We start from the raw sequence: 24,467 nt of genomic DNA on the forward strand, positions 1-24,467 counted from the left end.
GTAAACTGATTCTGTACAGGTTTTTGATACTAATATTCTTTCATGCAGTGATAAGGACTATCTATTGTATAGTCTGCTAAGGAGTATTTCAGAACCTCTTTTTGTTATAGAACTAACTCGAGTTTGATAGCTGGCTTCACCCTTGACTAGATTTGTATTCTTGGGCAAGTTTCTTAACCTCTCTGAACCTGTTTGCATCCCTGTAAAATGGTGATAACAATACCCACTTCCTAAGATTATAGAGATTAATGTACTGTACACTGAGAAATGCTTAGCACAGCACTCAAGACTTTAGCTACAGCAAGTAATATTGATAGAAGCAGTACCACAATAGCAGCAGCAGTGACTTGTTTCTAAGAGTTGAACTATATTAGTAAAATTAGCTACAGGAAAGCTGCTTTTACTGGTCTGGTGTTTAGCTGAACATTTGATGTGCAAATTATATGTACCACTGCTATTCTATTTATTTTTCTTTTGACTTAACTAACCACAGAATAGCTTGATAGTAACATACAGATATTATTAAAATTGTCCAGATTTTGCATACGATAAAAAGTTACTTACTCTGGCGGAGGCATTTTTGAGGGTTCCACATCCCGCAGGAACTCACACTGAAGAGCCTGCTCTGCAGTGCAGCGCTTACTAGGATCCAAGGCGAGCATGTAATCAAATAAGTCTAGTGCGGCTGCAGGGATACTGGCATGAGAGGATTACAAAGGTCATGCGAGTTCTTTGACTCAAGTTTAATGTTTCTGTAGGAGCTTAAACAGTAGCATTTTGTAACACGTTTGCAACAGTTTATTCCAATAAGTTACAAATCTTCCTTTGAAGAAATGCTTATTTTTTTTACATAATTTTGTAAATTATTCTAAATAATTTGAAAACTGGCAAACAATAGTGTATTTACTACTCTGTGGGCAATTTGCTGTTTTAACATTAACTAAAAACTGAACAGAACAGTTTCCTACAACAAAATAAAAAACTGAATTCAAGTATCTTGAAAACTGTTTCATTAAAATTTTAAATGATATTGTTAAACTTCTCTCAGGTAAACACTATATCAAACACACAACCCCAAATAACTGATTTCATAATGATGGTGAAATGCTTACTTGCATGTAGCAAAGGGACATTCAAAATTAAATGATATAGTAGAATTGTGATAGGTCTACCTTAGGTCAACAGAGGTTAGACTGACATTTAGAATTCTAAAGAAGTAACTTTGTAAAAAATCAATGCAATATGGATGTTTAAGCATCCCTTTCTTACAAAACAAATTCTTCTCTTAACTTTCGACGATATTGCTTCTTTGGTTTCATGGTGTTGAAATACGGTAGTTTGATTACATCAGGCCACACAGCAGGGCATGGACTCCCACATATACGGCTAAACAACACACAAAAGAAGTACATCAATATAAACTACATGGAAAAAATAATACATACAACTGCTATACAAAACAACTCCTTTTTAAATATACAAAAGCTAAAGTTCTGATATAATGTATAAAAGTTTCATTAAATATTTTAGTCATCCCGAATAAACTGTTTTAAGAATTTCTTTTCAGTGAATGCTTCTAGCACTCTATAAACATCCCAATTTCTAGCAAGAAAATCTTCATATTTGCAAAATAAAATCCTAAAGACACAGGTAATATTCAAAAGGTTGAGCATATTTGGAACCAAAATTTTAAATTTTTATACCAATTGAGGAACTAGAGTTTAGTATATGTATTCTCTGGTTTTGCAGGTACCTATCATTACCACTTCTCATTAATATAATGAAGTCTGCAATAAGAGCAGAAAAGATTTCCTACACTGAAGACACTAACTAAACCATATAGACTGCTGCTGAATTTGATCAACTAGAGAACTCTAAAAGTCACATTCCTGAAACACAGTTCTTCAATTTCAGTAGTGCCTCTAATTTCAAGGTATTTAGAACTTTTAACTGCTTTGATCTCTGTATCTTGAAATCCCTCACTATTCTTATAGTAAGTCCTTCATAAACTAAAGAAATGCTGTAACAGATAACTCTAGCTGATAAACATTTTAAAATGCTTTGGTAGTATGTAGATGAAAAACTGGTTAAATATGCTTAACTCAAGTATATTGAATTTCAAGAATAAATGTGTATCTTATGTAAAATTACCAGCTGCCCTTCATATATAAAAAGAAAAGGTCCATGCATCACTGACTCAAAAGTAAAAATATTCTACACATACATAAATACATGTACTAAGGTACAGAAGCAAGTGACAACTAAAGTTGCCATTCTTCAGCAGACCTTAAGATCACTAATACATTAGAAACATTTATATCAGATGATGGGAGCATTTTTAAAGCTGTGTCACTGAAACTGTATTTTGTTTCAATACAGTTTAGGATTTTTGTAAATCCAAGCTTTTAAGATCTTACTCTTCAATATGCCTATCTCTTCTTCCTTTCAATCTCATGCTCACAACTTCCTCAAAAGGAGAAAAGGCCAAACTCAGGAGCATAGCTCTCTATGATTGGGTCCCAAATTGTCTTCCTCATTCTCATCTTCCAATTCATCTCTCCACAGGCCAACCACTCCTCCATGTCTTTGTTCATACTCCTTTTTCCTAGATTCTACCTAGCTGAATCCTTTTCATTCCTGAAGATGCACATCAAAAATAATCTACTTACAATGTTTTCTGTATCCTCACTGTCCAGAATAGTCACTTTCTACATGCTCCTGATTTCTTTTGACACTATTTCATCCTGCTTTACATATTAGTTGTTTACATGACTTTATCTTACTAAATTATGGTAACAGAATCACTCTTGCACTTTCATATACTACATAAATATAAATAATCAATCCCTCACATATTGATGTGCACGATAATAGAAGTATAAAATACACTGGAATAAAGAAAATTAAGGATACTTTAAACTACAGGAATATAAGAAAATGTACTTGAGTTAGAGAAGAGATACAGAATTTTGCCTACAACTCAAAGGATAAGTAAACAATAAACAGGAGGGAAAGGGAATAAGAGAAATATGTTACTGGCAAAGATTAGTGCACAGGCAAAGTCATGAGAATAGCAAAGTATAAACATTCGGGAGGCAAATCAAGGAAAGTGGTATAGGTGGAATTTGGGGCTACAGAGGTTTATTTAGAAACACAGACAGGGGTCGGTCACACAACAGTCTTATGAGGCAGATTGCCTAGCTACAATGAAGACAGACTCTGCAAACAAACTTTAGACCTAAACGCTATCTGTGTGATATTGGTGAAACTGTGCTGCTTAGAATCTGTTGCTCTTTTGTAAAATGGAGATTCATTTTATTTCAGAGCTGTGAAAGTAAATGATCCAGCATCTGGCTCATTAACAGCCTTATAATAGAAATCAGCTTCATTATCTCATAGCTAAAGACTTTTATGTATTCTGGGAAGATAGTTGACTGGGAAAGTTATCTAACTGGGAGCAGCATAGAGGATGGAACACACGTTTCTAAGATAGGGAAAACTTTTAGAAATTAGGGAAGCAGACATGACAGCAATTGATAACTGCATTTTAGCAAAATCAGGCCTGATAATCAATTAGCTATCCCTAAATCATTTCTGAAGACATTCTGAAATGCATCATATGCTAAATCCCTAAATATCTGAGATCTTTTATGGGAATCTATTTTGATCTGATTTATCTATTCTGATGTCAATATCATATGAAATTCGCTTGACATTTTTCTTAAGACAAGACAAACCCCACTATGTACTCATTTCTCTAATTATCCTTTTCAGGATTTCCTTACAGATGAATTGTAGAATCAGTATTGTCACATTCCAAAAGTAAGAGAATCCTTGTTGGGATTCAACACAGCTGCTCTGGATTAAAGAACTGTGATCTTTACAAAGCTTAATGTTTCAATTTTTATATTTCCTTTGGTTTTATACAAGCATCTCTCATTTTACTACACTTCTCATTTTTTAATTTAAACAGATTTCAAGTTTGTGGTAAGCTTGCGTCAGCAAGTCTACTGACACCATCTTTTCAACAGCATTTACTCACTTCATGTCTCTGCGTCACATTCTGGTAATTCTCACAGTTATCTCAAATCCTCCTTCACAAGAAGTTTACAACTTGCTCAAGGCTCAAACGATGGTAGGTACTTTTAGCAATATAGTATTTTTAAATTAGGACATATACACGTAATACTATTGCATATCTAACAGACTACAGTATAGTGCAAATATAACTTCATATGCATTGGGAAACCAAATAATTTTGTGAGTCACTTTATTTTGATACTCACTTTATCATGGTAGTCTATAACCAAACCTGCAATAGCTCCAAAGTTTACTTGTATAAAGTTCTTCAATTAGATTTGTGTTTCTTTTTATGGGGTTTAGTGTTATTTTTTTAATGTGTTCCTATCCCTATTGTATTTCCTAAGCAATAATTAGAAGAGTTTTGTTAATGGAAATAGTCAAAATGTGGCAAAAAAATTTTTAGAATGCCATCTGAGATCCTATGGTTCCTAACAGTTTTTTTAAATAGTTCTTTGAGGCTTTCCAGGTCTATTATCATAATCTATAATCAGAATACATCCGTTATTTTTTCAAACATGTATTCTTTATCATTATGGTACGCTACATTATGTGGTAATTTCCAAACAATGTTAAAATGCTAACGATGCTACACAATATTTGGTAATTTTTTTGTTTCTGATTTTAATGGGTTTTTTGGTTTCTGATTTTACTTTCATTGTTTACCAGTGGGAAGAATGAGAACTTCTGGTTTGAGAAACACAACATATGGTAAAGATAGTAACAGATACAAATTCACACATACCTCCTGCTAAGAAAGCATTGATTTATTTCTTTTTACTTTGGGTTTAATTGTTGTGACTTTCAAATTTCAAAAGAATGCTTCTTTAGTTCTATCAGTTTGATTTTTAGAAACTTTATTGTAGCCATCATCTGCATTTTTTTACTTGGGTTACTAATATCATGAATTATATTAAGAGATTTTCTAATACTTAGTTATCCATACATTCAAAAGAGGAATATTTCTTGGGCCTAATCAAAGTACAAGTTTTTAGCATAATGCTGTATTCTACTTTTTAATTGGTCTACATCAGCAGTTTGCAAAAATGGGGTCTCCTAGACCCTTCAGGGGTCTGGTAGATCAAAGATACTTTTAAAACATCATTTACATTTTTCAATGTGTTGGCTTTGCACTGACAGTTTTAAGCCAACAGTAGAAAACACTGGCACCTTAGCATGACTTGAGGCAGATATGCCAGACTATTAGCAGTACATACTCTTCAACACCACTTGATGGGGTAGGGAGGGTTTTCACTCAAGAATGCACTTTTCGTTGAAGCAGTAAAAATTATTGTTATTAAATCCTAACACTTGAGTGTGTATCTTTTTAATATTCTTAGTAATGAAAGAGAAGATACATAAAGCACTTTTGCTGCACAAAAAAAGTGACAGTTATCTTCAGAAGTACTTGTACAATAATTGAGTTGCAAGCTGCTGCTTTTCTCATGAGCCACCATTTTTACCTACAAAAAAAACTATCAAACTATGGTCACTGACTTGGGTATCTGCCAGACATTTTCTTATATAGGAATGAATTCAGCTTGCTACTTCAAGGAAGACAACTGAAGTGTTGTCAATTATAAAATTCAAGCTGTCAGGAGAAAGTCTAGAATACTAAAAGACTTATGTCTGCACTGTAAACCTAAAAGCTTCAAAATAAATACCTGAAGGCTTTTCTCATGAGATTAGTGTCATAACAAGAACTATAAAATGAAATGTTACATTTAGAAGATCTGCTCAATTCAGTGATCCAATATAGATTAAGTGACCCACACATGATGTTACAAAAGCATCAGGGATAAAAGACCCATTCAGAGTATAAGATACACCAATGGGTTTCAATATATTAGAGTACAAAATCAGTGGTTACAGACTGAATATTACAAATAACCTGTTTTTTTAGAAAAAAAAACTGCCACTCACTGCAGTTTCAATGAAGAATACGCACAATGATCTGAAAAGACTACTGAAAACATCGTATCACAGATGTTTATCCATGTTTATTAAGCCAGACATGCAAAATTTATAAAAATGTAAAAACAATCTTATTCATTTCACACCATTTATTTTAGTTTGGAAAAATATAAACTTTTTACAATTAAAATGTTATGCTAACATATTGTTTTAAAATGAATTAATAAATATTTTTAATTCTCAGTTTAAATTTCAATACATATCATCAACATAAACAAGCCTCTAGGATTTTTCACAATGTCTAACAGTGTAAAGAAGTTCTGAGACCAAAAAGATTAAGAAGTTTACAGAATTTTTTATGCTACCAATTTTTATACTACTGATTTTATAAAAGTATACATGCTTCACTTTTTAAAATACACAAACGTCCCTTCATTTACAATATTCTGGAACAACCAAAGCCTATGCCTTTAAAGTTTTAAAAACTTTACCTGTGTGACCTGAGGCTTTGTGTATGTGTAGGGCAGGAGAGAGGATAGATTCTTCTCATTCCAAATCTACTTTCTTCCATGATTAGTTTTTTATTCCCTAAGCAGTATACATTGTGTGAATAAGGTTCTTTCACTGGCTGCCAGAACACTTAAAAGTGTGATTCTCATGTAGAAACATTTTTGCCCTCATTTATCCCTTTTTTGTCCCCACCTATGTTTTTCACTCTCCTTGCCATTACTTTTCAATTTAAGCCACTTATCATAGAATTTCTGTAATATGCCTAAAGCATTTTCTGGAATCAGGTGAAGTACAAATACTTCACTACAGTGTAAAGTGACCACTACAGTGTAAAGCTTTTTAAGACAGATTCTGATTAGTATTATCTTCCTTAATACATTTATATGTATTTGTTCAATGCAGACCCTAGAACTCATCATTCCTGAGGCTTCAGACTGGGGAAACATTCCAACATTACTGCAAGTAAGATAAGGGGAAGAGTATATATTAGCAAACTTACATTTATTTAATTTTTACAATCCTAAGCATATTATTTGTCCTGTTTTACTTGTGAAGAAAGAAACTTACAGCATTATGGAACTTACCCTAAGTCACAAGAGCAGGAAGTAGATGAGATGGCATTAGAGCCAAGGATTGCATGATTCCAAAGCCCACCCCTTTCAATATATTCTGCTGCCTTCTTCAAATCAAGGAGACATGTCTCTTTTACCAGAAATGCCCCCTTTTCTTCATGTTTTAAAAATAATTAATGGTATAAAATGAAATTTGCAGCATTCTTTATTTGATATCTTACCAAAACCCAAAGACATTTGAAATATATAAAGTAGAAAATAAAATAGTCCCCTCTCTACCCCCTTCACAAGTCCATGTTCAGATTAACAGATCCAGGCTCTTCTGATATGTTTAATTTGTCTCCTGTATATAGCATCAAACCAATCACAGTTTCTGTAAAATTGATCTTCTCATGTGACAATGTTGCTTTTCCATGTCAGGATCTCCAGATCTACTATCTCCTTTTTAATAAGTGTAAACTATGCCACTAACGGAATGAACTTTCTATTTCCGTTCACAAGATAATCCAAACACACTCATGCCTGAGGACCGTGACTTTTCTGTTCACTCAAATTTCTACTCAAATGATACCTCATGAAATTTTCTCTGGTACCATATGTACTACCTTCTATCCTTTCTACCCCCTTACACGTATCACCACCTGATACATTTTATTCTTTGTTTCTTTTCTGTCTCCCCCAGTAAGAAAGCAGACAAGTATGTGTGCCAGTTACCAGGCACTAGAGGATACAATCCCCAACCTCTGCTGTATTCTCAGTACCTAGTAACTGGTACATAATCAGCGCTCAATAAATACTGTTCAATTAACTCCTTGATTTGAAGTGTCCTCTGTATTATATTTTAAGGTCCATATGAACTTTCTTTACTTCTGGATTTCCCATATAATTCCACTGATTCATCTATGGTATCTTGTGCCAGCACAAAATAGTTTTAATTACTAAAATTTGGTTTTAACATATGATATGCCAAATTGTCCTTCTTTTAAAAAAAATTTTCCTGGTTACTTTCAGGTTCATCCCTCCAGATAAACATTAAAATCAGTGTTCAAAAAATGTCCTCTGAAATTCTCATTAGGACTGTAACGACTACTAGAGGATGAACTGCCATTGTTTAAAAAAAAAAAAAAAAAGGCTTCCTAGTCAAAAATAAGGTATGGCTCTCCAACACTTAACGCAAATCTTCTTTACCACTGTAGGTGAAACTGGTTAATATTCGTAAATAATCTTTAAAAGCTATTTTTTTAAGCTATTTCCTTCAGAATATATGTATTAGTATATATACCTCTATTGGGTTCACTTTTCTAATACTACTAATTAACTTATCAGTATCTCTAAAACACTCTTAAAATAAAGATACTACAAGTTAACTTTTTCTCATTCTTACCTTTGCTTCTAGTATTTTACCAATAAACATGATTTAGTCAGTTTGTGATACATATTTTTATCATACATAGTAAGGAAATATGCCTCTACACTTACTTAATTAGGAGTTTATAATTTCAGCAAATACCTATTCAACAGCTATCAAGATAAACATACTGTTTTTTGTCTGTTAAAATGATGAATTATAATAAAGGAATACCTAAAGCTAAAACATTCTTGTATTTTTAGGATGATCCTACTTGACTTTGTAATTTTTAATAAAACATTAAATACCACAGGCTAATCAGTTCTTTTAGAATTTTTATATTAATGTCCTGTAGAAATTTCTCAGGCTTTCTTCATTAATTTTTGGTGTTTGTATCATAGTAACTAAAGCTCCAGGAAGTTTTGTTTCCCACATAGTACAGAGAATGAATAGTTTCTAAGATAAAACTACTTTGATTCAAATCTCAATTTTGCCACTTGCTAGTTTAGTTGTACGACTTGGAACAAATTCTTCACCTCTATAAAGTTCAGTTTTATTAACTATAAAGACAAGACACAACTGAAGTAACTCAGGTGAATTCTTAGAACAATATTTGCATCATGTATAAACTAAATAAATATCAACATCATTGATAGAAGCCCCAGTATCCAATCCAATTAGGAACAATATTTGGCTAATAGAAAAAAATGGGTTAGAAGAAATCATTACCAAAAGAAAAAGAAAGGTACACAGATACATGCTTTAAACATTTTATTTTAACTAAAAACATATAAATGTATATTTCCCAATGTTCTGACACAGAGCCATGGCCTTCTCTTTCAAGAGAGGATTCACTGAATGGGGTTCTACATTAGCTTTCTTGCACAAACCACAGCCGTAACATATCATCAAGGATTCCAAGTAATCTGATTATTAAATTATTCTAAATTTGTATGCCTTTTCTTTCTTATAGTACCCTGCACACACCTAAATAATTTAATAACAATGTTAAGTCTTTGCAAAGCACATCTGTCCATAATTGAACATATGTACAATAATAGAATATTTGTACATAAAATTGGAAACAACTCCTTCTTGGTCATCGTATTCTTCAACTGCTGGAATAAATACTAGTCTTAAGTAGAGTAGAGAGTGATAATCTACTAACTGCAAATATTCAGTGTGTTATGTTATCAAGCTAGTAGTATTTACAGATGGAACAGAGAGCACCAATTAGTGCAATAACTCTGCTAAAGGGGAAGTTGACAGTATATGGGTATTTTTGTGTCTTTTACCAATCTTTCCTAAAAATTTTCAGCCATATTTTCAAACACTCATGCAAATCTTACAAGTTGGGAATTAATATTACTATAAATAAGAAAACCAAAGCTTTTTTAAAATTTATTTAAAATATTAGATGAAGAGAAAGATGATTACCCTATGACCAAGGTCCTACAATAGGCTTCAAACAATGAAGACATATGCTAGTGAGTACATGGATGTATTTCAGTGTGTGCATACATATACAGAAAAATATAAACATGTATGCATATATGTATATAAAAGAGTATTTCTTTCTAATATCCCCAAATATTAATTCTTCCATACTCCACACTCTGAAAAACAGAATCTACCATTCATTCTCTCCTCCTTCATATTTACTCCTCCTTCCCAGTCTTATTTTTAGGGCCTCGAACATGTTAATTTAATCACAAGATATGTATAGACTTTAAGATCCTTAATTTTACTAGAACAATCATCAGAGTGCCTATAACATAGTTTCTCCTCCTTTCAGCACTCATTTATCTTTAAACAGAAATGTGATGTTCGCCTAGAAACACAAGCCTGAAATTTTTTTAATTTCCTACAGATATTACAATCACAAGCTTACCTTATTAATTCTAGTTGTGCAAGCTCCTGATTTGCTTGAAATATAGGTTTTTTAGTGAAGAGTTCACCAAGGATACATCTAACAGGAAAAAACAACCATGATTACCAAAAGGTAAGATTTCACTTAATTTATCAAAAGTTTCAACTGAACTATTCAGGAAACCTATCTTACCCACAGCTCCACACATCGATAGCTGGTGTATACCTTTCTTCTCCCAGCAGCAGTTCAGGTGGACGGTACCACAAAGTGATGACTTTGTTTGTATATGGCCGACTAAAAAACAGAGAAAGCACTCTTTAGAGTTAATATGTGTCAGAATAAGAGAAATTCTCTTTGTTGGTGCTGCTGTTTACTCATTAAGTTGTGTCCAGCTCTTGCAACCCCATGGACTGTAGACAGAGGCTAGGCACCTCTGTCTATGGAATTCTCCAGGCAAGAATACGGGAATTGCCATTTCCTTCTCCAGGGAATCTTCTCAACCACTTCCCAGGGATCGAGCCTGCAACTCCTACATTAACAGGTGGATTCTTTACCACTGAGCCACCAGGGAAGCCCCCAAAATTCTCTTAAGAAATATTATTTGGCCAATCAAAACCATCCTACAATCCTAACTAAAACCACTTTCATCCGCCTTCATACATGCTATGATATCTAACACAGGATCATAAAATAGATCTGAAGGCAATATAATCAACTGAAAAATTCCATCAATGTATAAAAAAAAAGCGATCTTGTTTTAACTGTAATATGGACAAAGAAAGATCTATATATCAACATAACTATTGGCATATTGATCTTCACCAAATCTGGCAAATTACTAATGTGTGGCAAGATACAGTTCAAACTGTAACCACCTAACAAAGTTTTCAACTGGGCATATCTTCCATTGACAATATTTTATTTATTTTAACCCATTTTGGTATGTGAACAGAAAGTACAGAAAGGTAAACTGTAGTTCAGTTCAGTTCAGTCGGTCAGTCGTGTCCGACTCTTTGTGACCCCAAGGACTACAGCACGCCAAGCTTCCCTGTCCATCACCAACTCCTGGAGCTTGCTCAAACTCATGTCCACTGAGTCAGTGATGCCATCCAACCATCTCATCCTCTGTCGTCCCCTTCTCCTCCTGCCTTTAATCTTTCCCAGCATCAGGGTCTTTTCCAATAAGTCAGTACTTCACCATCAAGTGGCCAAAGTACTGGAGTTTCAGCTTCAGCATCAGTCCTTCCAATGAATATTCAGGACTGATTTCCTTTAGGATGAACTGGTTGGATCTCCTTGCCGTTCAAGTGACTCTCAAGAGTCTGCTCCAACACCACAATTCAAAAGCATGAGTTCTTCAGAACTCAGCTTTGTTTATGATCCAACTCATACATCCATACATGACTACTAGTAAAGCCATAGCTTTGACTGGATGGACCATTGTTGGCAAAGCAAGGTCTCTGCTTTATAACATGCTATCTAAGTTTCTCATAGATTTTCTACCAAGGAACAAGCATCTTTTAAAATTTCATGGCTGCAGTCCCCATCTGCAGTGATTTTGGACCCAAGAAAACAAAGTCACTGCATCCATTGTTTCTCCATCTATTTGCCATGAAGCGATGGGACCAGATGCCATGATCTTAGTTTTTTGAATGTGGAGTTTTAAGCCAACTTTCTCCCTCTCTTTCATCAAGAGGCTCTTTAATTCCTCTTTGCTTTCTGCCATAAGGGTGGTGTCATCTACATATATGATTCCAGATTGTTGCCTCATCTAGCCCAGCATTTCACATGATGTACTCTGCATATAAGATAAATAAACAGCGGACAATATACAGCCTTGATATACTTCCTTCCCAATTCGCAACCAGTCCATTGTTCCATGTCTGGTTCTAACCGATGCTTCCTGACCTGCATACACAATTCTCACAAGGTAGGTAAGGTGTTCTGGTAGTCCCAACTCTTTAAGAATTTTCCATAGTTTGTTGTAATCTACACAGTGAAAGGCTTTGGCATAGTCAAATAAAGCAGAAGTAGATGTTTTTCTGGAACTCTCTTGCTTTTTCGATGATCCAATGAATATTGGCAATTTGATCTCTGGTTCCTCTGCCTTTTCTAAACCCAGCTTGAACATCTGGAAGTTCACAGTTCACGTACTGTTGAAGCCTGGTTTGGAGAATTTTGAGCATTACTTTGCTAGTGTGTGAAATGAGTGTCATTGTGCAGTAGTCTGAACATTCTTTGGCACTGCCCTTCTTTGGGATTGGAATGAAAACTGACCTTTTCCAGTCCTGCAGCCACTGCTGAGTTTTCCAAATTTGCTGGCATATTGAGTGCAGCACTTTCATAGCATCATCTTTTTTAGTATTTGAAATAGCTGAACTGGAATTCCATCACTTCCACTATTTTTGTTCGTAGTGATGCTTCCTAAGGCCCACTTGACTTCACACTCCAGGATATCCAGTTCTAGGTGAGTGATCACACCATCGTGGTTATCATTTCTGTGTATTCCTGCCACCTCTTCTTAAATCTCTTCTGCTTCTGTTAGGTCCATACAATTTCTGTCCTTTACTATGCCCTTCTTTGCAAGAAATGTTCCCTTGGGATCTCTAATTTTCTTGAAGAGATCTCTAGTCTTTCCCATTCTATTATCTTCCTCTATTTCTTTGCACTGATCACTGAGGAAGGCTTTCTTATCTTTCCATGCTATTCTTTGGAACTCTGCATTCAGATGGGTTGTCTTTCCTTTTCTCCTTTGCCTTTAGCTTTTCTTCTTTTCACAGCTATTTGTAAGGCCTCCTCAGACAACCGTTTTGCCTTTTTGCATTTCTTTTTCTTCGGGATGGTCTTGATCACTGCCTCCTACACAGTGTCACAAACCTCCATCCTTAGTTGTTCAAGCACTCTGTCTATCAAATCTGATCCCTTGAATCTATCTGTCACTTCCATTGTATAAAGGTAAGGGATTTGACTTAGGTCATGCCTGAATGGTCTAGTGGTTTTCCCTACTTTCTTCAATTTATGTATTAATTTTGCAATAAGGAGCTCATGATCTCAGCCACAGTTAGCTCCTCATCTTGTTTTTGCTGATGGTACAAAGTTTCTCCATCTTCGGCTGCAAAGAATATAATCAATCTGATTTCGGTATTGACATCTGATGACCTCCATGTGTACAGTCGTCTCTTGTATTGTTGGTAAAGAGTGTTTTCCTATGACCAGTGTGTTCTCTTGGCAAAATTCTGTTAGCCTTTGCCTTGTTTCATTTTGTACTTCAAGGCTAAACTTGCCTGTTACTCCAGGTATCTCTTGACTTCCTACTTTTGCATTCCAGTCCCCTAAAATGAAAAGAACATCTTTTTTGGGTGTTAGTTCTAGAAGGTCTTGTAGGTCTTCATAAACTGTTCAGCTTCTTCGGCATTAGTGGCTGGGGCATACACTTGGATTACTGTGACACTGAATAGCTTGCCTTGGAAATAAACAGAGATCATTCTGTCATTTTTGAGACTGCAACCAAGTACTGCATTTCGGACTCTTGTTGACTATGAGCGCTACTCCATTATTCTAAGGGATTCTTGCCCACAGGAGTAGATATAATGGTTATCTGAATTAAATTTGCCCACTCTGGTCCATTTTAATTCACTGATTGCTAAAATGTAGATGTTCACTCTTGCCATCTCCATTTGACCACTTCCCAATTTTCATGGACCTAAAATTCCAGGTTCCTATGCAATACTCTTCTTTACAGCATCAGACTTTACTTCCATCACCAGTCATACCCACAATGTTGTTTTTGCTTTGGCTCTACTTCTTCATTCTTTCTGGAGTCATTTCTCCACTCTTCTCCAATAACTTACTGGGCACCTACTGACCCAGGGCTCTTCATCTTTCAGTGTCATAACCTTTTTGCCTTTTCATACTGTTCATGGGGTTCTCAAGGCAAGAATACTGAAGTGGTGTGCCATTCCCTTCTCCAGTGGACCATGTTTTGTTAGAAGTCTCCGCTATGACCCATTCACTGAATTAGACAAGGCTGTGGTCCATAAGATCAGTTTGGTTAGTTTTCTATGATTCTGATTTTCATTGTCTGCCCTCTGATAGATAAGGATAAGAGGCTTATGGAAGCTTCCTGATGGGAGAGACTGACTTCAGGGGAAACTGGGTCTTGTTCTGATGCCTGGGGCCATACTCAGTAAATATTTAATCCAATTTTCTGTTGATAGGCTGTGTCCTCTCTCTTTTTCTTTTTTTTTTATTTTTCAGTGGGTTTTGTCATACATTGATATGAAACCTCCAATTCAGGTTTATTCTGTAAAGAACCACTGGCAATAGGTAAGACTCTTTATCATCTTCTAACAATGAAGATATATATATGTGCCTTCACACACATACACATATATCACATAGTCTTTAGATCAATTCTAAATGTCTCCTTCTTTCCAGATATCCTCCAAATCACAAGGACACAAAAGCTGTATCAGGAAATTCCCCAGAACGGCTGTATTCCAAGCCAAGCTACCTAAGGTCAGCTTAAACTTGGACCAGTCTGGGTAAGGAAAAAAAGGAGCATACGGTTTACAAGCAATTCCCTCTTGCCGACTGACTGTAGGTCTGAGTTCCAAGCAGCCTGCTTCCACACAGCCAGATTTCTCCAAATAAATTAAACATTTATACTATAAGGCATTGATCTAGACATCACAGCATTACCACAGTTAAGACTATAGTAACAGTGTGCCGAAGCCAGGAAAAAAGAATACTTGACCTTGTTAAAACAGAGAAGATAGTCTGTTTTCAATAGCTAATGAGCATTAGATTTTTCTAACATTACTAAATTACTTTCCTTAGTGATTTTTGCTTGTTTTTACTAGCATCACTTTGCACAATGAGGAAGTCTCTTAAACTCTAGCTATTCTAATTAAGCTGGATTTAACCATTTAAAAATATGTTCACCTCTTGATGACCTACGTCCTTTTAAGTTTGAAGTTCCATCTGATTTTACTCTCACTCAAACCTATACCTCTTTTAAAATATAGTGAAAGATCCGTCTCCATAAGGTCTAATCTCTTTTTAACAAAGATTTATTTTTAAAAAGAGATTTATTTTCATATTCTTAAATTTACACCATACTTACCATTGTATTGAACTACTTTGTTTTCTCTATGTTCCAAGAAAGTCAAAAGGCCTCAGAGGCCATTCTTTATTATGAACCCCACAAACTAAGCCGAGAACAGTGCTGGACATACGGAAGAACTTTTAATGTATATGGCCCCAACTTTAGGTGACATGCAAGAATTAGCTGGTGGCAGAGGGCAGGCAAAGTATTAGAAAAACATGACAAGTAATTTTCTAAAACATTTCAAGGGTCTGTGAGCAAATGAAACCTGTGGTCTTGTTATCTAGGTACAAGTAGTCTCAAGAAAAATGTTTAAATTAATTTAAATGGTCAAGTAAATAGTTAACTTTTAATCTTTTATATTTAGAAATGTTTTTAAATGTATTAAAAAAATAAACGGGTGAAATATGTGGAAAGATTATACAAATTAAGGTTAGTAAAGTTCATATTTAAATGAAAGATTATTTTACATAGTTTAAAAAGAAACAACAGATCCAAAATGGATCTGTTATTTGTGTAAGCCCCACACCAGCCAACCAAGACTTAATATCTAACCTAATTGCAGATTCAAGCCATCCCAGAAACTTCATCTTAATCAATCAGTCTGGAATTTCCTGGGCAGCACTAGTGAGGTAATCTGTCACATAGACACCCCCGCCACCCCTTAAAGGAAAACAATCTTGCTACAACCAATCTGCCTTCTGCTAGTGTAACTTCCTTGTCCCTGCCCCCTCTGTCTTTAAAAGTCTTCCACTTTGTACAGATCTTTGGAGTTCCTTTCTACTTGCTAGATGGGATGCTGCTTGATTCATGAAGTGCTTAATAAGCTAACTAGATCTTCAAATTTACTCAGTTGAATTTTGTTTTTTAACAATAAGAAAGAAAGTGAAAGAAAGTGAAGTCACTCAGTCGTGTCCGACTCTTGGCGACCCCATGGACAGTCGCCTGCACCAGGCTCCTCCATCCATGGGATTTTCTAGGCAAGAGTACTGGAGCGGGTTGCCATTTCCTTCTCCAGGGAATCTTCCCAACCCAGGGATCGAACCCAGGTCTCCCACATTGTAGACAGACGCTTTACCGTCTGAGCCACTAGGAAAGTAACAATACCATATAACAATTTCTAGGCAACATTCAGAATACAGTCATCTTTAGCAGTTAAAATTAAGAGTAGTTCACTTTTTTATTAACTCATCAAATTCAGAAGTGAAAATATTTAATACCTTTTCAAAAATAATTAATAGAGACTAGTGGAATAAACTTCCAGGTATACAGCAAAAGAATTTAATGTATACCAATTAGCAGCTTTTCCAAATATATCTAAATGCTTAGTTTCTGTCAGAAGAAAAATTAAAACTATGTAAATACTGGAAACATTTAACTGTAAAATCTGACATAGAAAGTTCAATTTTCTGACTCTGCCACTCCATGGATTATAGCCCACCAGGCTTCTCCGTCCATGGGTTCTCCAGGCAAGAATACTGGAGAGTGTTGCCATTTCCTTCTCCAGGGGATCTTCCCGACCCAGGGATCGAACCTGGGTCTCTCGTATTGCAGGCAGAGGCTTTAACCTCTGAGCCACCAAAGAAGCCCTATTTAAAACACTAGTATAAACTATATTGTGAAAATTCCTTCTTTCATGAAGTAAATATTCAAACTGATGTATACATTTTATAAAACAAAGTAGCATCCCAGCATTTCTCTTTACATTCAATTAAGTATCAACAGAACAGAGATCAAAGATTATCAGTAGTAGATTCCAACACTGCCCTTAAGACTGGGGACCTTCGGGACCTTGTGATGTGGTTATGGTCTTCCTTACCCTACTGCCCCACAAGCAGCACTGTACTTCTAACAAAGCAAGCACTGCCTTAACAGTGCATGCCCAGCCTGGCAGGCAGCTCAATCACCTGTCTGGCCTAAACAGGTAAAAGGCAAGGCAGATGATCAGAGCAAGATTTTAGGCCCTTGATGTATTCAGAGATTCTGGATAATCCAAAGTAAAATTCACAAACCATAGTTGATAACTTTGTTAAAGATTCTCTTAAGAAATGAAAAAAGAATCACATAAAGGGAAATAACTAAATAAGCTCTAAAATACTTCACTCTTCCAACAATACATAAAGTCTACACTTAATTCTTTTAGAGCATAACTTATATGAGGAAAACATGGAAAGAGTTCAGCTAAGTAAATTCACTGTATGACCAAATGTCATGTATCCTTCAGAATCTACTACATAAACACCTACCAAAATTACAAAAGAAATCTGGGATCTATTTCTAATACCAACCCAGCTTCTAAAGTCAAAAACCCAGGAGTCATCTTTGATTCCCTTTTCCTTCAAATCTCATATCTAATCTATCAACAACTCTGTCAACTTTACAACCGAATAGATCCTAAATCCAACCATTTCCCACAATTTCAAGGAAATCTGAGTCACTGCTCACTTTGAGTATGAGCCACTATTATCTTTTCTCTGGTACTCCTACAACAGTCTCTTAACTAGTTTCCCTGCCTCCATTTCTAGCCTTCTTCCCCCATTTTTATGGTTTTTAAGCATAAAACCAGGTCATATCAGTCAGCTGCTTAAACTGTTCAGTGATTTCCCACAGTAATTAAATAAAATTTAAAATTTACCTCCGGTGATAAGACTGTAACCTGGAGTACCTATTACACTGGGAAAACATCTTGGCCCCTTAACTTTGCAAGTCTGTTCCCAGGCCTTGCAGTTGCTGAGTTCCTTCTATTTGGAATGTTATCTGCCTAGATCTTCATTAAGTTATTCTCTTCTCATCACTCAGGTCTTAGCTCATTTTTATTTCACAAAGAGGTCTATCCTACTGTTTTAGCTAAAATTACCCTAGCAGCCCCACCCCACGCTCACACTGACCCTTCAGAAACTATTTTATTTGCCTTTTAGTATTTAGTACTTTAAATTCTTTCTTCTATCCAATAGGTTTGAGACCAAGGACTTGGTCAATCTTCTATATCACTTAATACGCAGCCAACAGGTATTACCTGGGTCAGTGTTTGGCATATAGTAAGTACTTATTAATATTCTTAATCAACTGATTTATGCCATAACTATCAATATATAACAATAAACACAATCTTTTCTTCATGCTCTTTTCGCATTCCCTTCTAATTTTATCCCACTTTCCTCCTTTTGATATTTTCTTAGAAAAATAAATTTCTGTATCATAAGATTGCTACAGAAAAATACAAGTAATTTTTTTTTCCAATTGCTGTCATCTTAGGATCACTTATACATTATTACACATGCAAATTTAGAAGTCCTATAAATACCTATGTCTTAACATAAAAGGAAATTTATTATCTTGCAAACCTGCTTCCCATTTCCTGTCTCAGCAAACAGCATCACTTATGGCAGAGACTGCAAAGCTGTTTCCTAAAATCTGTTCTTCCTTTCTTTGATGGGAGCTGCCCACCTACACTTCATCTCCCATCCTCACTGCAGTTAAGTATGGCCACATGCCCAAGTTCTTGCCAAAGGAAAGTGAACACAAGTACCATTTCTAGCTTGGCTCACAACACCACTCCTTTCTCTTTTCTAGCTTCAAGCTGACAGACATGATGACCGACTTGGAAGGCATGGGAAGAAAGACAGCAAATCTTCCAATCTGAATCCTTAAATGACTGTGTGAAGCAGAGTAAACACTTAATCTAATAATATGGTAAAATACTCTCAATTTTTGCATCAAGGTAAAGTAACAACTATTTCAGATTACTGAGGGAGAAATACAAACTTCTTATTCTTTAAGCCACTGAATTTTGAGGTTCTCTTTGTTATAAATTTAGTTTATCCTAATTAATAAGTCTTTTATTCAGTTCCTTAAGCAGAAATCTTACCACAGGGGTGAAGGCAGGAATATGTCTACCAACATGTCAACCATCAAATTCTAATAATTCTGTATCTTATGATGAAATTCATCTGCATCATTACAACAGCTATGCCCACTGCCCAGTTTAGCTATGATTATCCTACCGAGGCTTATTCAACAGCTTTATAACTGACTCCCCTTGCTTGCAGGCTTACAAGGTCAATCTACCTTCTAAAGTGCAGCCAAAGTGATAATATAAAATAAAATGCCGATGTTTACACCTTCAATACACATTGCTGTCTCCAGGAGAATATCCACACGAGATCTATAAAATTACTTGGTTCTTGCTCTGACTACATTCGACTATCATTTGCCTGAGAAGGCTGAGCAAATGCTCATTTCTAGAGCCAGGAGATAGAGCCTGGGAGAGAAGAGAAACGCAAAAGAACTTTAAAAAAGACGGGTGTTTTAATTAATTTTAAATGTTTCAATAAACATTTTAAGTAAGCTTTTTAATATATTTTTAAAGTTAATACTGACCAGAGACAATGAAAACAATTGTATTATTAAAGTCAAAGAAAAACTCATGATAATTTACGCAGACTTTCACAAAATTGTGTCATGCCTCAGTTTTACCTTAGTGCTTAATGAGGAAAAAGCAAAAATAAAGAAAGTATGCAAACAGGACTCTAATATAAAAGAAAACTCAAAGGTAGGTGGAATTAGCAGAGAATAAGACCAATCTTGAATTACCCAATTTAATAATCATTTATAGTGTTATCAAGAGAATATTTCATGGTATGATTAGGATATTGTGCTTACAAATGTAAAAACAAAAGTGTAAGACACTGAAACTGTTTTCAAACTAGGACATTTAAATTCCAAGAAAGCTAAAGTAGTGATGTAAAAATGAAAATAGATCATCCAAAGTTAGACAAATAAATGAAAATCCAGAATCCTCAAAACTAAACATTTAGAACTTGGTCTACTGGTTTGGCTACTCACAGTCAACATCCTAAAGATGGTTTTGTTTAGATCACAAGCAGAAAACACAAACTGAAGTGACACCATACATCTGATGATTTTTTTTTTTTAATTCATGGACTAAAAAACCTGTGGTATTGACATGTCTACCCAGTCTTTTCACACACACACAAAAACAAATTCACCTCTACTGAAAAAGAACATGATTGAAAAACATACAGTGAGGTTCTTAGTGTTATAGAATAAATTAATAGTTTAAAACACTCCTAAAAATTTTTTTTATTTCAATTTATTCCAATAATTAAATTCCAAGCAATAAATTCCATAATCTAGCAGACAGACACACATAAAATCCCTCAGACATTAAATTAGAAAACAAAAAACAGTAACTCTAACAAGCTGTTACTCTCAGATGGCTAGAAACTAACTTTGTAAAAATCCAGAAATAATGGTCTCAATGTTGAATATTCTGATTTTCAAGTTCTACTGAATATCTTCTGCAAGTAAGTCTCATTAACAGTTTTTGAAAAAAAAAAAAAAAGCAGACACTATTTTTTTAGTCCACTAGGGAAGTAACACCACCACCACTTATTTTTCAAAGCTTCTACTTTAATGTGGTTAATAAGATAATAAACTGTAAAGTCATCAGACTTATAAATAATTTTCATGTGAAATCACAGGTAATTTTAAATATTTGATGCTATCAAAATATTATTAGATAGATAAGGTGTTTTAAGGGAGATTCAGAAATGCAAGTATCACACAACTTGCTGGAAGACTAAATGAGTATATTTTATTTGGCAAAAGTAAAATATAACATTTGAAAGTCCAACAACTAATCTTAATATAATTAATACAACATATTCAATGATCAGAATTAATCAAGCAGTTATTATGAAAGTTTTTTATGTTTTAAGGCATATAAAACACAAAAGTTTAAAATAATGATATCTGTCTTTAAATAACTACAATTCTAGCTCTAGTGAAAAGACAAGAACACAAAAAGACCAGCCCTAAGGAGGCAATTTTAATTCTGAATATAATTTCATCTAGAACATGGACAAGCAGCAACAGGTGACTCTCCCATTCATACCCTACATGCTGCTGCTGCTAAGTCACGTCAGTCGTGTCCGACTCTGTGCGACCCCAAAGACGGCAGCCCACCAGGCTCCCCCATCCTTGGGATTCTCCAGGCAAGAAGACTGGAGTGGGTTGTCATTTCCTTCTCCAGTGCATGAAAGTGAAAAGTGTTAAGTGAAGTCGTTCAGTCATATCCGACTCTTAGCGATCCCGTGGCTGCAGCCTACCAGGCTCCTCTGTCCATGGGATTTTCCAGGCAAGAGTGCTGGAGTGGGGTGCCATTGCCTTCTCCCATACCCTACATAAGTTTGGGAAAATTTAGTTTAGGCTTTAATGGCAATCTTATGAAAAGCCTCTAGATGGCGATATTGTCTTCAAATGTTTAAAAATCTTTTATTCATGTTAACTTTCAGAACCAAGAAATAATACATGTTTTTCAATAAACTATAAATATCTCAGATATTTGAAATCCTTTATCTTAAAAGTTGAGAATAACAAAATACAGAGAGATCAACTGACTTGTTCAATATTCCATAACTGGTAAAATGGCAATGCCAGGCCTAGAGACAAAGTTTCCTGATTTAGGCCTAAAGATTTTGAGTTCTTAGCATTAAAAAAGTAAATGTTCTAAGTTATAGATTCTTCTCTAAAAGTGAAATTAATTTCAACTTATATACAAACTGTATCTTTTTCTTCATATGAGTCAATCACATAAAGAGAAAAAGATACCCCATTACTTGGAAAAGCACTGGGGCCAAGACCTAGTAAAATAAACACTCAGAAAGAGGGTTTATCATTGTGGCTGAAAGTTTTGGGAAAAGTTAGACCTAAATAAGTTACTAAAAAACTGAATGGATACGAAAAAATGGGGCAAAACCTCGCATTCTCAAGTTCTTTTTTTCTCCCAAGGTCAAATAAGGCAAAGAATTAATACTGATATTCAAAATGAGAAAATGATTCTTCAACTTTAAAGGAATTATTTTCTCCCAAGTTTTAGCCCAGTGGTTCACCTTTTTTCTACTGCAGCACACAGGACAGAGGAGATTCACATTGGTCACCCTCTACTTCAGGTTCAATTCCTACACACTAGCTGTAGCTCTGTCTGGTTTTTCTCACTCAAACAAAGACATACCAAATCAAATTACAGTGATAAGCTGAAATTTGCTCTATTTTAAAACAAAAAACCCTAGGATAATTTCTTGAATATTTCATTCTATCTGTAATAGTTAATTACACTCAGAAAGTTTTTCAAAATTATCTTAACATTTAGATCGGGGTATTATGGTTTCTTTCTGGTTCTAATAACAAAGAATATGGATGAAAATCATTTGTTGTATATTTCAAAAAATATCTAGAGAATTTGGGAAAATACAGTGAATCTTCTAAAGGCAGTGAATTTCAGTATTATTAAAATTTACTAGAATAATATGTTTTAAGTCATTCCATTAAGTTAAGCCTACTTCTTTACTGATTTTAAAGAAATTGGAATTCTTTGAATCTGAAAAAACTATTTTTTTAAAACTACATAACCCTGAAGTATAGGATATCTGCTTGTAAAACAAAATGATATACCAACTTTTTAACTTGCAAATTTGAATAAGCAGAAATTTTCAGTATACATTGCCTGAAGATGCAAAGCTATGGGATTTTAAATTTTCAATTCAGCAAGACAACGAGGACCAAGCCTCAGTTAACACGACAAACTCCTGACACTCCACTGAAACCCAACATTCCATTAAAAAAAAAAATTCAATGAGAGAGTGGATTCAGACATAAAATTTGGCTCTATAGGCTTTCTGGAACATACTTATTCCAATAAGGACAAATATCTGCATAAAAAGAATCATCAGATGGAAAATGGTAATTTAGCTGTTCTCCATCTCCACTGAAACCTAACATGAAAACAAGAGGAACAGGATTTATAGTCAAAGTATGAGAGACATATACTTGTATTAAGAAAGGATAACCAAACTACAATGAAATCTCAGTCAACCAGCTATGCAAGTGAAGTTTTGGATTAAATACACTTATGAACCTATATATTTTTTTCCTTCAAATTCTATCAAGAGGCATTATTATATATGATGGAAAGAATAAACAACTGGAAGTTGGAAACTTCAAGCTTCACACTCTAGATGATATTAACAAATACTTTTGAATATTTCAAGTCACTTAATCCTTTCTGGGTCTCTTTTCTCAAATGGAAATGAAGCTGTTAAGCTCTAAAACAACTTAAGCAAACAAGCAAAAGCATACAACCTTTCCTTTAAATATTAATTAGGTAAAACAAATAAAGGCAGAGCTAGGGCTAAAGTACATATAGGGGACTGGAACACTGTCCATTACAACCTGTCCATACCGTGGTCTGAGGTTAAAAAGAACTCTAACGTATCCCAAACAAACCATTTAAAAACCTCTAAATTCTAAAAATAATTTTCATAATTATGTTACCGGCACTACAAGATTAAAATATAAACCAATTTTTAATTCTAAAAAAAGTATTTTTAAAAAAAATTTTTTCAAGTAACCAGAAACTGGCAGTCAGTGAACATAAATACCTATTGTTAAGAATTCCAAATTAACTGACACTTTACTATATCCAATTATGATTACACCAAGTAAATTACAGAACTGTCATAAAGAATTTACATATGTAACATATATCAATATAAATAATAATTATAATATATAATTATATAATTGTTGCATATAATTTATATATTATATATAATGATTATATATAATAATAACATATCAACATATAATAATATAAAGAAACAACACTGAGAAGAAAAGAATGGGCTAAACTGGAGATATTAAACCCAGTTAAATTCATTGTTTATCACCATAACCTGCACTATTTCAGAAAAATATTTTATTTTGAAATTCCGTATTATTCTTCTGAGAATAATCCCAGTAAGACAAGTCATATTTCAGTACCACCATCTCTTGGAGCTAAATGGGATACAAATCCCAACCTTAGCCAGAGAGACTCCACACAAAGAAGTAGGTTGTTTAAGTAAAAGGTTCTAAGGAATTTTAAAAAAACAGACAGAGCTACAGATATAACTATTGTTAAAAATGTTTAAGGAAGTTCACAATAATAATTAAAACAAAAAAATAAGCTTAAACATGTAACATAAAGAGCATTTACTAAGATTT

At 34.5% G+C, this 24,467-nt stretch overlaps 1 protein-coding gene across 2 annotated transcripts in view; it reads right to left on the reverse strand.

The window, feature by feature from the left end:
* Positions 1-24,467, reverse strand: part of CDK13 (cyclin dependent kinase 13) — a 122,596-nt gene that overhangs the window by 12,363 nt on the left and 85,766 nt on the right. For both annotated transcript variants that reach the window (XM_065938553.1, XM_065938552.1), the window contains exons 8-11: positions 10,487-10,588; positions 10,316-10,393; positions 1,270-1,386; positions 565-696 (exon numbers count right to left, since the gene is read on the reverse strand). In XM_065938553.1, the coding sequence (XP_065794625.1) occupies positions 565-696; positions 1,270-1,386; positions 10,316-10,393; positions 10,487-10,588 (429 nt within the window). The remainder of the gene's footprint in view (positions 1-564; positions 697-1,269; positions 1,387-10,315; positions 10,394-10,486; positions 10,589-24,467) is intronic.

The sequence above is a fragment of the Muntiacus reevesi genome, chromosome 6, assembly GCF_963930625.1.
Source record: "Muntiacus reevesi chromosome 6, mMunRee1.1, whole genome shotgun sequence".
NCBI classification, from domain to species: Eukaryota; Metazoa; Chordata; class Mammalia; order Artiodactyla; family Cervidae; genus Muntiacus; species Muntiacus reevesi.